The 18,404-nt window shown below is 29.5% G+C and overlaps 1 protein-coding gene across 1 annotated transcript; it reads right to left on the bottom strand.

The window, feature by feature from the left end:
* Nucleotides 1–8,436: 8,436 nt before the first annotated feature.
* On the bottom strand, nucleotides 8,437–10,777 carry LOC133784477 (cytochrome P450 71D9-like). The gene is made up of 2 exons (XM_062223807.1): nucleotides 9,884–10,777; nucleotides 8,437–9,405 (listed from the first exon to the last, which is right to left on the bottom strand). Exons 1-2 carry the CDS (start codon nucleotides 10,775–10,777, stop codon nucleotides 8,794–8,796), a joined length of 1,506 nt encoding a protein of 501 aa, XP_062079791.1. The 3' UTR covers nucleotides 8,437–8,793.
* Nucleotides 10,778–18,404: the final 7,627 nt, after the last annotated feature.

Raw genomic sequence — 18,404 nt, 5'->3', positions numbered from 1 at the left:
CACGACCTAAAGGGATTCTAAAATGTATATAATCATCCTTAGGTCGTTGGTTTTTTATTATCTCTCTTGGTGTATTATTTTCCAAATATTTTTCAAGTTTTAGAGAGACTTTTTATTATGTGAAGAACTTGAGTCCAGCAAGTTCTTAGTGGTTTATTACAGTGTACTTCTGTATTGTTTTCTTTTTGTTAATTGTGCAGGTTGAACACACTTGGACATTGGTCATCAAGCTTCGGGAGAAGTCTTGTTCGTGAGTCACTTTTCGGGAGGAAAAGTGCAAGTGTTATGATTTGAAGGGAGTTCAAGATCTTAGCACTTCAGAAATTTGATTAGGAGTTTAGATTACAACGGTTGCGACAAATTCAAGAGGGAGTCTTTATTTGTATAAGTCAATTTGGTTTTGTAATCGTTTAGATATTCTTCTAATAAATTTCATTCTCTGGGCGTGGCCTCGTGGACTAGTAGCAATCTGCAAAGATTGCTGATACCACGTAAAAATTCGTGTGTTCTTTACTTTATGTTCGTTTTTATCTTCTGGTCACAAACTGTTTAAACATATCTGGTTTCTGTTCAAACAGTCTTTGTATCTGTTTAAACATTTCTGTAACAGTTCAACAATTAATTATTTAATTTGAATAATTAAGTTGGTAATCATAAAAAATGGAATTTCAATTGGTATCAGAGAGGTTCACTAAACTCTTAGTGAGATCTTGTGGTTATTTTCCGTTTGATTTGTTTTGTGTGAAATGTCTTTCTTTGCAGAAGGTAGTTCGGTGTCTCGACCTCCATTGCTTAATGACTCAAACTATCCATATTGGAAAGTTAGGATGAGAGCTTTCATAAAAGCTCAAGATGAGAAAGCATGGAGAGCAATTTTGTCTGGATGGTCACCTCCTACCGAAAAAGGTGAAGATGGAGGCACAAAGGTAAAATCTGAACTTGTTTGGGATACAGAAGAAGAAAAATTATCCAGTTATAATAATAAAGCTCTTCACGCCATTTTCAATGGTATTGGAGAAAGTTTTATTAAACTTGTTTCCACATGTGTCTCGGCTAAAGATGCTTGGACAATTCTTCAAACTCAGTATGAAGGAACTATAGATGTCAAAAGATCTAAATTTATTATGTTACAAACTAGGTTTGATGACCTTAGGATGTCTGATTCTGAAACACTTTCTGAATTTTATGAGAGATTATATGATATTTCTAATGAGTATTTTGCACTTGGTGAGAAACTTGATGATTTTGTTCTTGTTAGAAAAATCGTTCGAGTTCTTCCTGACAGGTTCAATGTTAAGCTCACTGCTATGGAAGAGGCAAAAAACTTCAGTACTATGAAAGTAGAAGAATTGATGGGGTCACTTCGTACCTTTGAGTTAAATCAAAAGATTCGTCAAAAAGAAAAGCCAAGTACTTCCAAAGAGAAAGAGAATACCATAGCTTTCAAAAGTACTGAAAAAGAAGCATCAGATGATGAAGATGGTGATAATGAAATGGCAAAGCTTACAAAGAATTTTCTAAAATATATGAAAAAGATAGGAAATAAGAAGTTCAATGGCAAGCCATCAAAAGGTAATCATTCTTCTCTTAATCATTTTCAAACTAATAAAAAGGGTATTCAGTGCAGGGAATGTGATGGATTTGGCCACATCCAGTCTGAATGTGCAAACACCTTGAAAAAGAACAAAAAAGGTATGATTACTACTTGAAGTGATAATGACTCAGAAAGTAGTGAAGATGAGGAAGGTAATGTCTCTTTCACTTCTATTTTACCTGTTTCTAAATCTGAAAATGAAAAAATTGTTTGTTTGAATAATGTTTCAAAAGATGAAGAAAATTCTGATAGTGATGAATCTGAATTGAATGATGAGTCTTTGTGTGAATCTTTCAAAAAGATGTATGGTTCATGGGTGAAAGTGTGTTATGAAAATCGGTCATTGATAAGCAAAAATAAAGAATTATCCTTTCAAATTAAACAACTTACTGACTTAAATGAAAATTTTGAAAAAGAAATAATTTCAAAAAATGTTGAAATTAATAAGTTGTCTAAAGATTTGGATACTCTTGAGAAAAATGTTAGGATGCTTAACCCCGGTTCAACTGTTTTTGAGAATATACAGAATGCATGTCAAAGAAGTCATGTGGGACTTGGTGCTTCAAGTTCTCAAAAATCAAAGAAAACTGTCCTTATCTCGGCTGGGATGCTATCGTCTGATGTTCCTATGTCATCCTCACTAAAATATGTTGTTCCAACAGAAAGGACACAGTCAGCAGGTAAATCCAATGGTAAGTTTGAAAAATTCATTCCAATTTGTCATTTTTGTGGTAGGAAGGGTCATATTCGACCTAAGTGTTTTGAGAAATTCAATTATTTTGATAATTTCAAAAGAGAAAAAAATAAAAATATTCAATCAAGGTAAATATGGATAAAAAAGAATAATTGTTTTGCTAGTTTTACTAGTAAATATGGTAGATCAGCTTCTTCATATTTTTGGTATTTTGACAGTGGTTGTTCAAGACATATGACAGGTGACAGGTCTATTCTTACAGACATAAAACCTATGCATTGTGGGTCTGTTACTTTTGGCAATGGAATTGAAGGTAATGTTCTTGGTATGGGTACTCTTAACTTTGAAGGGTTGCCTAAAATCAAAAGAGTGTTACTTGTGGAAGGTCTTAAAGCTAATCTTCTTAGCATAAGTCAAATTTGTGATCAAGGTTATACGGTTAACTTTGATAAAGAGAATTGTTTTGTTTTAAACAAGAATGGTGAGAATGTTCTTGAAGGTTTTAGATCTAATGACAATTGCTATACTCTTTTGCCTTCTATTATGTGTCAATCTGTTGTGAGAAATAACACTGATGTGTGGCATGCTAAACTTGGTCACATAAATTTCAAAGCCTTGAAAAAATTGTCACATGCAGGGATTGTTCGTGGTTTACCTAAGCTAGGTAAAGAATCTGATGGTAAGTGCAAAAGTTGTCAACTTGGCAAGCAATTAAAAATTACACATAAAAGTGTTTCTGACATAAACACTTCGAAATTTTTAGAATTGCTTCACATGGATCTTATGGGTCCAATTCAAATTGAGAGTTTAAATGGGAAAAGGTATATTTTTGTTTGTGTGGATGATTTTTCTAGATATACTTGGGTGGATTTCTTGAAAGAAAAATCTGATACTTTTGATGCATTTAAAACTCTTTGCTTGAAATTAAAAGTTGAAAAAGATTGCAATATTGGAAAAATTGTTCGTATAAGAAGTGATCATGGTAAAGAGTTTGAGAATTCTGTCTATGATGATTTTTGCAAGTCTACAGGTATTTCTCATGAGTTTTCAGCTCCCAAAACTCCTCAACAGAATGGAGTTGTAGAAAGGAAAAACCGCACTCTTCAAGAAATGGCTAGAGTGATGCTAAATAGCAAAAAATTGACCAAACGGTTATGGGCAGAAGCAATTAACACTGCTTGCTATATTATAAACCGTGTTTTTCTCCGTCCAGGTACATCTAAAACATCTTATGAAATTTGGAAAGGTAAGAAACCAAGTGTGGCTTATTTTCATGTTTTTGGATGTGTTTGTTACATTTTGAGAGATAGAGAAAATCTTGGTAAGTTTGATGCTAAGAGTGATGAAGGTGTTTTCATTGGATACTCCACTAATAGTAGGGCTTATCGTGTGTATAACATGAGAACCCAAACTGTAATGGAGTCAGCTAACGTTGTTATTGATGATACCAGGGATTTTTCTGAGTTTTCTACTGAGGAAGAAATTGATAGGTTTACTGATGAACCTACTGAAAAACACGAAGAATTTTTTGTCAGTGATACTACTGTTGCAACGTCTGGTCCATCTGTTCCAACAAATCGCGAATCCGATGAAACAGATTTTGGACAGACAGAAAATAAATTTCCAGATATTATTTTGGATGAAGTCCAAAAGGAGCCATCAACCAGAGTTAAGTTAAATCATCCAGCAGATTTAATACTTGGAAATCCAAAAGACAGTATGGTAACACGAAGAAGGTTTAGTAATGTTGTTCAATTTGTTTGTTTCTTATCTCCAATTGAGCCTAAAAATGTGAAAGAAGCTTTAACTGATGAAAATTGGATTAAAGCTATGCAGGAGGAATTGGAACAATTTTTTAGAAACAAAGTGTGGATCCTTGTGCCAAGACCGTTGCATACTAATATTATTGGCACAAAATGGATTTTCAAAAATAAATCTGATGAATTTGGTACAATCGTGCGAAATAAAGCAAGATTAGTGGCACAAGGGTACACACAAGTGGAAGGAATAGACTTTGATGAAACATTTGCACCTGTTGCAAGACTTGAATCAATTAGATTATTATTGTCTATTGCTTGCTTAATTGGTTTCAGGTTGTTCCAAATGGATGTCAAATCCGCATTTCTCAATGGGATCTTGAATGAAGAGGTATATGTTAAACAACCCAAAGGGTTTGAAGATCCCCATGCACCTGATCATGTTTACAAATTGGAGAAAGCTCTATATGGTTTGAAGCAAGCCCCTCGGGCTTGGTATGAGAGACTCTCTCAATTTCTTGTTTCTCATGGATACAAAAGGGGTGGAGTAGATAAAACTTTGTTTATCAAAAATATTAAATCTAACATAATTATTGCTCAGATTTATGTTGATGATATTGTGTTTGGTTCTACTTCTGACAATGAGGTGCAGGTATTTGTGAAGCAAATGAAAGAGGAATTTGAAATGAGCATGGTGGGAGAATTGACCTATTTCTTAGGTTTGCAAGTCAAGCAATTAGATGAAGGCACATTTATTTCTCAAAGCAAATATGCTAAGAACTTGGTGAAAAAGTTTGGACTTGAAAGTTCAAAGATTGCCAAAACACCAATGGGAACGACTGTGAAGCTATCCAAAGATGAAAATGGTGTCAAAGTGGATCCTACACTGTATAGGAGCATGATTGGTAGTCTTCTTTATCTCACTGCTAGTCGACCTGATTTGAGTTATAGTGTTGTTGTGTGTGCCAGGTACCAAGGAAATCACATGGAGTCTCATGTTGCAGCTGTCAAAAGAATCATTCGATATGTTCATGGGACTACTGATTATGGTATTTGGTATTCAAAAGAAACTAACTCTAATCTAGTGTGTTTTAGTGATGCTGATTGGGCAGGTAACACTGATGACAGAAAAAGCACTAGTGGAGAATGTTTCTTCTTGGGAAATAATCTTGTCTCTTGGCACAGCAAGAAACAGAATTCTATTTCTCTCTCAACAGCTGAGGCCGAATACATTGCAGCGGGAAGTTGTTGTGCACAACTTTTGTGGATGAAGCAAATGATGATGGATTATGGGTTTGATCTTGACACTTTAACTATTTTTTGTGATAATACGAGTGCAATTAATATTTCAAAAAATCCTGTGCAACATTCCCGTACTAAACATATTGATATTCGTCATCATTTCATAAGAGAATTAGTTGAAAATAAAGTTCTTGTCTTGGAATATATTGAAACACATAAACAGATTGCAGATATTTTCACTAAAGCTCTTGATTCGGTTCGCTTTGATTTCCTCCGAAAATCTTTGGGGGTTTGTTCTCTTTAATTTTTCTTGTTATGGTGTTGTCCGCTTGATCTAATGTGTGTTATTTTTTAAGAAAATTGTCAATCAATTTGAAAATTTTGTTGTGTGTCAAGCTGGATAATTTGTCTTGTGTTTATGAATCTTTGGTTGTATATTCTTGAGAGAAATTTAATCAATTCCTCCTAGGCATATTCGAGTAAATTAATCAATGTTTAATGTTTGAGCTTCCTTTTGTGTAGCATTGTTTCAAGCTCATGTGCAAGAATAGAGCTACCTACATCAGTGTGTGAAAGCCGTCTTTTGAGTAAGTTGGAACTTTGTAATTCGGAGTTATGAAGAGGATTCGCTACCATAGAAAAGGGCTACCACTGGTGTAGTGTGACAGCGTCTTCATGGGTTACAATTATTTTAATTTCGAAAAAGACTTATTTGTCATTGGGCAATGTTCCCTTGCATACACTGTCACACACTTATGCTTGAAACAATGCAATAAAAAAAAATTGTACACAGTTTATAAAAAAAAAAAAAAAAATGTGTGTAAGACTCGTACATGTTGATTGATTCACTTAAGAATATGTCCTTGTGACTGAATTGTGTTTTATTTCTCTCGAATATTCTTTCTAATCTTTCATTTTCACAAGTGTTCTTATCTCTGATTTACACTAACTCTTATTTTCATTTGCTTGATTTTATTCTTATCAAGATGACTCTCTTTGATCAAAGCAGATTTTTTTTTTTGGTTGAGTTTTTATTTTTGTTCATATATATAAAATAAAAAAATGATAATAAAAAAAAATAAATAAATAATTTGACAAGGAAATTCTTGGTGAACCGAATCATTGTGGTGATTATGAGTAATTATGCATTTAATTGTGTGATTTAATATATTCTTTGTCTTCAAGGAATTTATTTTTGACTTCTTTCTCATTTTGGAATATCATGATTTGTATCTTTATTATCTTGTACTTTGTTTAGAATTTTTTTTTAAAAAGGGAAAAAGTCATTGAGGAGATCGTGTGGGGTATTTGTTTCTGGTTACCTTTTTTGGTTTGGGTATTTATACATATTACATTTTTATAAACAGATTTTTTTTAATAAAAAAAAAAGGGAAAGTTGTATGTGAATCGTATGTCTTCAAGATTGTTTCCTTTTCTTGGTTAATTAAAACAATTTTTTAATAAAAAAGGGAAACCTCTTTTTGCAGTGGGTATTCATTTTGGGTAAGTTAGTTATTTAAAAAGGCATGTCATTACCCTATTTCCTCTCACCCACGACTTCACTCAGTTATTTCTGCTCCTTCTCATTTTTTTTCTCTCATTTTCTTGTAAGTGCTTTCTGTTTTTCAGAGAAAAAAAATGGTGAGAACTCGTGGTGCTTCCTCCAAGAAGATCCCTACTTCTCAATCCCGAAAGGTGCCATCTCCTTCGCCTCCTTGTTGCAACAGAAATAGCTGCTGTTCGAGCCTCTGTTGATTCTTTGGCTGCTCGAGTAATGTCCATTGAAAGTCTACATCGTTCTGTATTGGAGGCTGTTCATTCTCTGTCCAAAGATCCAGTCGTTTGGTTTTTTTTGTCAATTATACTCTCTTTTGTTTTATGGTTTATTGTTCTTTGGCTTCTTTGAAAGACACAAAGGGGGAGAGTATATACTTTCCAAAACCTGCTTGTTTGCTGTTTTGTTTAACTCTGGACCTTCTTATTTTGAGGGGGAGTTAAGTCCAGTTTCTTTATATGTTTGTTATAAGTTAATGCATGTTTGCAGGGGGAGTTCTTTCTCTTTACTTATCACTAACATTTGTGTTGCAGGTTTTTGAATTAATTTTGTCTATCAAATTACCAAAGGGGTAGATTGTAAAATCCTTTATTGGCATTTTTGATAATTATGACAAAATTAATTAAAATGATATTTTCGAAATTAGTAGTTTCCTCTTTTGTAATATTTTGTGGTGAATTTCGAAAATGGGTAGTTACTTGTTTTGTAATATTCAGATTTTTATTTATGTGTTAATAAAATAAATATATATTTTCCTATAAAAGAATATCTTTTTCTTGAATTGGAAAATTATTATTTATTTTTATTTATCTGAATTGGTTACCCAGAAATCGTGTACGGCTTGCAATAATAAATGATATATTGTTTCCTTATTTATTTTAGGAAACTGGATTGAAAATCTGTCCAGGTTCAATGAATCTGTTTGAACGGATTGCCAGTCTGTTTGAACAGATTCTGACATTCCTGTTTTGGAAGATTTTCCATTTATTGGCTGTTTGATTCCTGATTTGTTTTCCACGACCTAAAGGGATTCTAAAATGTATATAATCATCCTTAGGTCGTTGGTTTTTTATTATCTCTCTTGGTGTATTATTTTCCAAATATTTTTCAAGTTTTAGAGAGACTTTTTATTATGTGAAGAACTTGAGTCCAGCAAGTTCTTAGTGGTTTATTACAGTGTACTTCTGTATTGTTTTCTTTGTGTTAATTGTGCAGGTTGAACACACTTGGACATTGGTCATCAAGCTTCGGGAGAAGTTTTGTTCGTGAGTCACTTTTCGGGAGGAAAAGTGCAAGTGTTATGATTTGAAGGGAGTTCAAGATCTTAGCACTTCAGAAATTTGATTAGGAGTTTAGATTACAACAGTTGCGACAAATTCAAGAGGGAGTCTTTATTTGTATAAGTCAATTTGGTTTTGTAATCGTTTAGATATTCTTTTAATAAATTTCATTCTCTGGGCGTGGCCTCGTGGACTAGTAGCAATCTGCAAAGATTGCTGATACCACGTAAAAATTCGTGTGTTCTTTACTTTATGTTCGTTTTTATCTTCTGGTCACAAACTATTTAAACATATCTGGTTTCTGTTCAAACAGTCTTTATATCTGTTTAAACATTTCTGTAACAGTTCAACAATTAATTATTTAATTTGAATAATTAAGTTGGTAATCATAAAAAACGGAATTTCAGCTTTCTTCAAGAAGTAGAACATCGCAATTAAAAAAAATTAAAAAAACTAAGAAAAAAAAACCCAAAATTACTAAGCTGAAAATTACAGAGCAAACAACGCTTGAATAGTAATTCATAGAAACACACTTTATTTATAATTTAACAAAATTAACAAAAACAACAGTACCGTAAAAATATCTACAACATATAGATGATAAAATTATACATAAAGATAAACATATGCTTATAATATATCACGCAAATACATTATTATCCTATATATAATTAATGATCATAAACAGTAGGAATCAAGTTTAGAGCCTTTTTTCTTTTGAGTGTTGTACCAAAAGATTCACTCATGTTCAAATCTTCATGTCTCATTCCATTAGGGAGTTTCCAATCAAAATGGTACAGCAACAATGCAAGGGGATACTCAACATTTATGAGACCAAATGCCATGCCTGCACATATTCTTCTCCCAGCACCAAATGGGATATACTCAAAATCATTGCCCTTAGAATCAATAGAGCTATCAATGAATCTTTCTGGTATAAAACACTCAGCTTCAGTCCAATAATTAGGGTCTCTTCCAATTGCCCATACATTGACTAAGGTCCTAGTTTTTGCAGGTATCACATAACCATTTATTTCACACTTCTCTTGACTTTCTCTTGGAATTAACAAGGGAAGAGGAGGATGTAATCTCATGGTCTCTTTCACAACTATTTTTAAGTATTTCATCTCATTAATTCCTTCTTCATCGGTTGAACCTATTTTGTTAAAAACTTCTCTAACCTCATCTTGTACCTTTCTCATTACATTTGAATGCTTTATCAGCTCTGCCATTACCCAATCTATAATTGTTGATGATGTGTCAATCCCAGCAGCAAAAATATCCTGAAAATTATCATATTTGATAAGTTAAGTAATTTTATTTCATCTCTTATAATAACCCTACAAAAATTGTATAAACTATATAAGCTAGGAATCGTTTACTTTTAATTTTAATTTATAGAATTGTTCTTTATGACTTAACTCAATGTCTACACAAGAAGAGACAATCTACATCAAATATATATATATATTTATATTGACAGTCACATAATTAATAATATATTTTCATAAGTGTCATTTTCATTATAAAGTGTTGAATTATGGACATATATTCGAGAACTAACTGGTAATAAATAAGCGAAAATTAGGAATCATATATAATTTCACTAATTTAATATATTTTCCTATTTGACAAACTTATATTTGAGACCACCCATTTCTAATATTTTCAATAGAAAGTAAACCAAACCATATTAAATTAATTTAACACTAAACTTAATTAGATAAAAACAGGTTCATATAATGGAAGAATATAACTTACCCAGATAATAGCTTTAAGATTGTCACTGGTCAAGGAAAATCCATGGTCACCATTATTACTATTATTATGAAAATTCAAAAGAACATCCAACAAATCATCCTCTTTTCCACTCTCAGCAGATTTCTTCTCTTGGTGCTCCTTAATAATTGCATCAAATATCTTTGCAGACCTCTGTTGCAGCTTCAAGAGCATAGACCTAGTTCGACTGATTCTCGAAAAAAACTCAACAGAAGGAAACAAATCTGCAAGCTCAAACCCTAACGATACCTTCACACCTTCAGCTACAAGTGATACGATCACTTGGTTGTTCAGACTGGTTTTACTACAGGCTGCCCTTGAAACTATGTTATACAACAAAATATTGATCCTCTCAGTGAGATTGATATCCGACCCAACTTTCGAGGCAATCCATTTTACCAAGCTTGACACCTCTTCTTCTCTAATGGGTTTGAAAGCGTGGACTCTTGCAGTGCTCAAAAGCTCTTGCATGAAGATCTTTCTGAGCTGCCTCCAGTACTCGCCATAGGGAGCAAAGACAAGGTCTGTACAGTCATAGAACATGATCTGGGAGAAGAGAACCATGGGTCTTGATGCGAAGACCATATCATGGGTTCTCATCACCTCTTTGGCATATTCTGGGGATGAAACTATTAGGGTTGGAACTTGGCCGATTTTTAGGTGCATCAATGGTCCATGTTTGGTGGCTAAGTCTCTGAGTTTTTGGTGGACTAATGAGCCTAAAAGTTGGTGTGCGTTTCCTAAAATGGGTAGTTTCCATGGCCCCGGGGGTAGTTTGGATGATGAGCTTGTGGTTTTTATGACTATTTTTATCACCATGAAAAAAAAGATTAGCAAAGAGAAAAGGATTGGTAAGGAAGGTAGATGGAGCTCCATTCTGTGTTATAGTGAGTATTAATTTGTCTTTTGAAAGTAGTATATAATAGCTATATATATATCAGAGCATGTCTCTCAAATTTGTAATACTTACGTACGTAAACACCCAACTGCTTGAGCTAGCCACAAATGATGACACTAACTTACCAAATTATTATTATATCAAATTTGTCACAATAATAATAATAATAATAATAATAATAATAATTATTATTATTATTATTATTATTATTATTATTATTATTATTATTATTATTATTAGTATTATTATTATTTATAATTACAATATCACCAATATTTTTTTAATATATATATAAGATTTTTTTAATTTTTTTTTTAAATATGTACATGATTTATTAATTATAAAAGAATTTTCAACATTTTTTTTCGAATTTATTTAATTAAGGATGGATAAAATAGTTTATTTTATTTAATTTATTTATTGTGCTTATCATTTTTCTTTTGCCAAAATTATATATGTTCTTAGAATAACAAAAATTATGCTAAATTTAGTATATATTCTAAAGCTTATGTTAAATATGATACAACTATAATATAACTAGAATAACAAAATTAAGTTTGTTATGAATTTGTTTGATTTTATTGCATTCATAAGAATTTTTTTAAAAATGAAAATGATTAAAAAATTTAAAGATATCAATAAATTATATATCTCTTCAAAAATAAATTATTATAATAATACCAATTTGAATATAACTATGAGGAAATTACACTAAATATGAGATTTTTTTTATAAATTTTGAAAAATATGGCATTTTTTTTAAAGTTTTTTATGGCATTTTTTTTTACATTTTTATGGGAGTTTTTTTTTTGGGAAAATTACAAATTGTACCGTATTTGAGAAAAAAAAATCTAAATATACGGTTATATAAATTTATTGTTTAATTTTTGTTTTTGCTGAATCACCCATCCAATGATTCCACGGTAGTATAAATGTTTTTTTCTTAATAATATGCTACTTTTATATATAAATATATATCAACTAAATTTATTTTGTCTTTTTGCTAATATTCTCCTTTTTTTTTTTGTCTTTGTAGTCTACATTTTTTCCCTCTCTCTTTTTTTGTTTTTGTTTTAATATTTTACTTTTTACTTGATATTTAAATAGGTTAACAAAGCATTATATAGACAAAATAATTATGATATTGCTTTAAAAAAACATATAATATTACTATAAAAAATAAACTTATTTTAATTAAGTCAATCAATAAATTAGTAGTATATATGTTGAGAGATGTTATAAAAATAACAAAGGATAAATAATTAAAAAAATTGATCAAACTAAATACATTTATGTTTTATTTATTGCTTTCGAATTCAATATCCATGATTACTAAAAAAAATCAATATCTATGAGTTACATTAGTTATTGGTTTAATAATTATATATTGCAATATAGTTAATGATTGTCACAATATTATTATTTTAATATTTTTAAATTAGAATTATAAATCTTTGTTACAATTATGCTAATAAAAATTATATAATGTTTTTGTAAATATTAGTTACAAAATATATTTTCTAATTATAACACTAGTTTAAGAAACTTTTGTTACAAAAATAATTTTTTTAGTTACAATTTAATCTCTTTTTAAACTAATTTTTTAAATATTAGTTACAAAAATGTAAAAATTGGTTACCATTTAATAATAGATGTTTACAAATTTGTAACAAATATTTACAATTGTAACAGGTATTTACAAATTTGTAATAGATTTTTTATATTTTAATGTATTTTTGTAGATTTCCCTTAATAAAGTGTTTTATAAATAATGAATATCTTAAATTTATATTTTTGAGTTGTATAGTATAAATATGTTGGTTCTTGTAATTTTTTTGGTATAATATTATAACAATATGAAAAAGTATATTATTTTTATGTAAATTTTGGTTACGATCTCTTAACAATAAATTATTTTCATAAATGTTAGTTACAAAAAATATATTTCTTAGTTATGAAACTAAATTTGTAAACTATTGGTACAAAAATAAAAATTTAGTTATGAATTTGTTCTTAAGTTTTATTTAAAAGAAAAATACAATTCTAAAACTGATTTTTGTAAATATTATTTACAAACATGTAACAAATGTTTACAATTTTGCAACAGATATTTACAAGTTTGTAAACGTTGATTACAAAAAATTGTATTTTACCACTTTTATTTACAATTTTTCCACTTCGTATTTACGCTTTTGCCACTTCGTATTTTTATCCAAAAATTTCGTATTTTTGTAATGCACCGTATTTTTCATATTTTTTTTTAACTTTTAGTGTATTTTTGTAAATTTCCCTTTTTTTCTATGTATTTGTAAAACTTTATTTGTATATCATATTTTATCTTTTATACTTTTTTAGTAACTATTTTTGATATATTTCGAGATTATTTTAATAATTTTAATCTATTTGTGTTAATTTTTATCACTTATATTTGATAAAATATTTTTTTAAATAATTCTTTGAAAGAAAAAATTGAGACATATTCATCACCATACTTTTTATTCTCATTTATTTTGTTTTCTTCTATTTTTTATATTTTTCAATCAATATTTTGTCCATAATAACTGGTTACCACTATCAAAACAATTTTGATTTTTTTGTGATAATAATCATATGCCACTGTCCATTTTTTTTAATGATGTGTGGTAACCGGTTACAACTATAAAAATCAGTATTATTATTTAAGTGGTGTTGTAGTAACTATTTACAACTATAAAAATAATTTTTATTTTTTTTAAGTAATGTACTGTTATCAAAATAAATCAGCTGAATTGTAACTGGTTACTTAGTGAGATTTGGAAGAAAAAAATTGATATGAAAAAAATAAACTAAATTGATCATGAATGTAACTGGTTACAACTAGGTCTGAAAAAAAATGAAAAAATACACAGAGACAGTTGCAATGGTAACCGGTTATTAGTCAGACTTGGAAAAAAATAAGATTCAAACAAAAAATCTAAACTGATTATAATCATAACTAGTTACAACGATATTTGGAAAAATATATATATAAAAAAAAGAACCAATTGCCATGGTTCCTGGTTACTTAGTCTAGTGTGAAAACAAAATCAAATCTAAACAGTTAGAATGAAACAAATATTAACGCTGGAACTTTTTATGAGACCCTCAAATGACAATCTCTCTATTTTCAACCAAATTATTTTGACAATTAAAAAATAGTCACTCTGGTTGACAGCAAGAAGAATTTATTAGGTATTAACGCAACTAACTATTGATCCTACAAGGTTACGGTTGAAAGGTACAGAAGAATCATCATCAATGTTTGGTGAGCAAAAACAAATGGCAAGCAAAGAATCAGAATATTCTTCCGACTATAACTCAGAGATGGAACTATCTGTCACAAACACCCATTGTTTCATCTGCTGCCCACCTTTGTAAACCTCCCCCCAACAAAGACGACAAACGCAACAATATCAAATTCACTAAACATTTGAAGAAAAAAAAGACATTAAGTACGATAACATCGTTTAAAAACAATCAATCACAAGCACCAGTATACGCATGAAGTTCTAAGATTCACCTGGAAAGAGGAACTTCTCCCATATTTGACAGTGATACTGATTTGCGAGGTGTGAAGAATGGGGTCTTATGGTACCTGGTTACAGCTAGGTCTAAAATATTAAGATATGAATAAAATGAATCAGGCGTTATGATACCTCTTTACTTAAATAGATTTGGAAAAAAATCCAGAAAAATCAAATATGAAGTACAAAATCATATGTGAAAAAGAAGAAGAAGAATAATAATAAAACCAGATTTGAAGAAAGAAAAAGAAGAATAAGAAAGACAAAAGAAGAAGAAGAAGAAGAAAGAAAGAAAGAAAGAGGAAGAAGAAAAATAACCAGGTGTTCGTCGTCGTCGGGGGCAGCGATGGAGGTGGCATCACCGGCAAATATCTGAGATGGACACTGAATGGGTGAGGAGAAAGAAAGAAATGAGAAGAGAGAGAGAGAGAGAGAGATATCTCAAGGGAGAGAAGTGAAAATAAGAGAGAGAGATATCGTGGGGGAGGAGAAAGAAAGAGTTGCATAATTAAGTTTATGGTAATAATTACCATATTTAAATTTTTTTTTCCAAAACTTACCATATTCTGTATAATTATTTTTTTACCCATAAATTTAGAAACTATATATATTTTTCTCATATTTATGTAAACTACCCATATAACTATTCAAAATAATTTGAATAATTTGGTTATGACTCTATTAATTACTTTTATATTTTTTATTATTTATCCATCAATGTTATTAAAAAGAATAATGTGTGAAGAGTTTTTACTTTTAGATATATATTAATAGTTATTTATAAATTTTAGATATTATAGTTTTTTTCTTCTAATAATTAACTAATAATTATAAATTTGAAAAAAAAAAAGAATTAAAAAAATGTGAAAAATTTAGAAAAAAATTACATTTATCATTATTATTATTATAACATGTATGGTAAATTATTAGTGTAATTATATTTAAAAAAATAATATGTGAAGAATTTTTAATTTTTGATATTTAGATATTATAATTTTTTTTCTTTTTTAACTATGACTAATAATCATAATTTTGAAGAAAAAAAAAGAATTAAAAAATATGAAAAATTTAGAAAACAGAAAAAGTAATAATCTCTTTTACATCAATATATAAATAGATATGGTAACAATAAGCAATATATTTTTAATAAATATTCATTAAATGATTTTTTTATATTTATTTATTTATTTTTAACAAAAATTTTATAATATATGATTAATTAAGAGAGTTGTGATATAGATGATCAAACTTGAAATATATATTTTCTATTTGTTTATAGATGCCTTTTGTTCTGTTATTAAGGGAACTACTAAACTAGTGCCACATACAAAGCCTAAACTAAGTTCCAAACTATATATATAAATAATTAATTACTATATGTAGTATAGGCAGAAAAGATAAGTAAGGTCCCCTATAGGGTTGGCTTGGCTTTTTCTTGCAGTGAGGAAAATGGATAAAATATAAAACGAATTGGGTTGGCTATATCTCTACATGCGGTGCGCTACCGACAAGGAAAAATCTTAAAAAATCAATCTCGATATGAGCGAACAGAGGTTAGTGAACATCCAAATCAATTCATTTTAATATCAATTAAAGTATGTAATAATTTCATATGTCCAGATGTATGGATATATAAATTTTCATAAAATTTCAAAAAATTTACGGTATTAAAAATTAGGTTTAAATATGTTATTTTTTACATGTATAAAAAAAATTAATCACGTATATAATAACATATTTTAACTTAGTTTTAAGTACTGTAAATTATTTGAAATTTTCTGAAAATTTGCAGGATGCTCTAAATAGCTATAATATATATGGTCATAAAAAAAATCGCACCAAAAATTGTTCACGGGTCGAGAACACTGAGAGCCCCACCGGTAGGGCTTAAAGTGAAGCTGATATAAAAGAATTCTCCTATATATAAATATATATATATACATACATATATATGACAAATCTCCTATAGGGGTTTCACTTTAAGCTTTATTTGTAGGACTCTTAGTGTTCTTGATCTTTGAACATTTTTTGGCATGATTTTTTATGACCGTGTATATTGTAGTTATTTAGAGCATCGATGCGATTTTTAGAAAATTCTGAATAGTTTACAGTACCGAAAACTAGGTTCAATCATGTTGTTCCACGCGCAACATGATTGAACCTAGTTTTCAGTACTGTAAACTATTCAGAATTTTCTGAAAATTTGTAGGATGTTCTAACCAACTACAATATACACGGTCATAAAAAAAAATGCGTCGAAAACTATTCACGAGTCGACAAGAACACTGAAGAGTCCCACTGGTAGGAATTCTTCTATATTTATATACAAATATACTTTATAATTTACTTTGGCTTTTGTCAAAGAAATGGGGATTTGTTTCCAATACAAAGAGATTTTAATATTCAATCAAAAGATGTAGGTAACCATTTGGTACCTTGTGTTTATATAAAATATCGTTTTGGTACTTTATGTTTGTAATAATGTTTATTTGGTATCCTGTATTTTAAAATCGTACATATTTGGTACCTAAACTTATATTTAATTAATATAATTTTACCAATTCATTCAAACTACTCTCAATTATATGAATTTCAAATAATTTAAATTTAATTACATACAACGTATAACAGTTTGATTGTTCTTAAAAATATGTGATACGCAAGTATACGTAATCACTTTTGTAGTTTCTTTCGGTAAGACCGATATCGCCCACGGAGACTGATTATCAAGTACCAATAACCTATTGTATTTTTTATTTGGTAATCAAAATTGGAATTTTTTTTAAACTAAAAATACTAAATAACAAAATTAAATGAAAGACAGCAAGGAACAATAATCTTGCAGTAAACTTGATTCAAATATATATGAAAAATTAGGGATTCTAATCTCCTCTACTATCCAATGTATTATTCATTAATGCAATCACAAAGATAATTCTTCTCATTAAGATGAAAGACATGCAAAAGTGTTAAATATTCAGGTTAAGAAATATAAAACTCGACCTAATGCAAATTCTCTATATTTCTATGAGAAATTTAAATAGGAAGCAATGAACTCAGCCTTAAATCACATAGACCGATTTGATACTCTCGTTCGAAATTGAAATCTATGTCTATTCAATTTTAGCATATCCAAATCTCACTTCTAAGATTTTTTATTCGAATTCATAAATAGCATGTAAAAGTTGCGCAATCAATCTTATACACAATAAACACAAATTGAATAGATCTTAGATGAAGAAGAAATAGAAAACGTGCATTAATTCATAATAAAACTTCAAGAGATTCAATTATAAACCCTAAATAGAATTTAGTTCATGTTTATCACTAAGAAATCTATAAATATGAAATTAACATAAACTAAAAGTAAAAAGAGAAGAAGATAAAAAACTCTAAATGATAGATCCAATCTTCATCCAAAGTACTCCCAAGCCTCTTCTCCCAGTCTAGATCTGCAAAAGTGCCTCATCTACTCTCATTAATCATGATTTAAACCTAATTAGCATTTTTTTAAACATGAAATGACCAAAACACCCTTCATTAAAAATCTATGTTTTTCAATTTTCTAGACATATCCTGTAGTCACAAGATGTCATTCCTGCGGTCACAGGAACGCTCTAGAAATGCCAAAAAATTTATAGAATTGCGACTGCAAGACACACTTCCTGCGATCGCAGAAAGTGCTCTGAAACACTATTTTCCACCAATTTTTGTCATTTTGCCGGCTTGTCCACCATGTTTCCACACCTAAGTCACATAAGCCCTTCGACACCTAAAAACACACAAAACACAAGCATAAAATAGAACAAAACAAAACTAAACACCTAATACTCTACCTAAAAAGACATAGATAAACGAGTCTAAAACTCGTTTATCAAACTTCTCCAAACTTAACATTTGCTCGCCCTCGAGCAAAGAAAACAAGACTCAAGATAAACTAAACAAATAAATACAGACACTAAACAAATGAATCAAGATAACCACAATTTTCAAACCTCAAAATTAATGAATGACAAGCATATATAATTTTTGAAAAATAACTGACAAGTAATCCAGATTTTCA

The sequence above is a fragment of the Humulus lupulus genome, chromosome 6 (assembly GCF_963169125.1).
Source record: "Humulus lupulus chromosome 6, drHumLupu1.1, whole genome shotgun sequence".
Taxonomy (NCBI): domain Eukaryota; kingdom Viridiplantae; phylum Streptophyta; class Magnoliopsida; order Rosales; family Cannabaceae; genus Humulus; species Humulus lupulus.
Note: the sequence above shows the minus strand (reverse complement) of the source record. Positions and strands in the feature narration are given on the sequence as shown.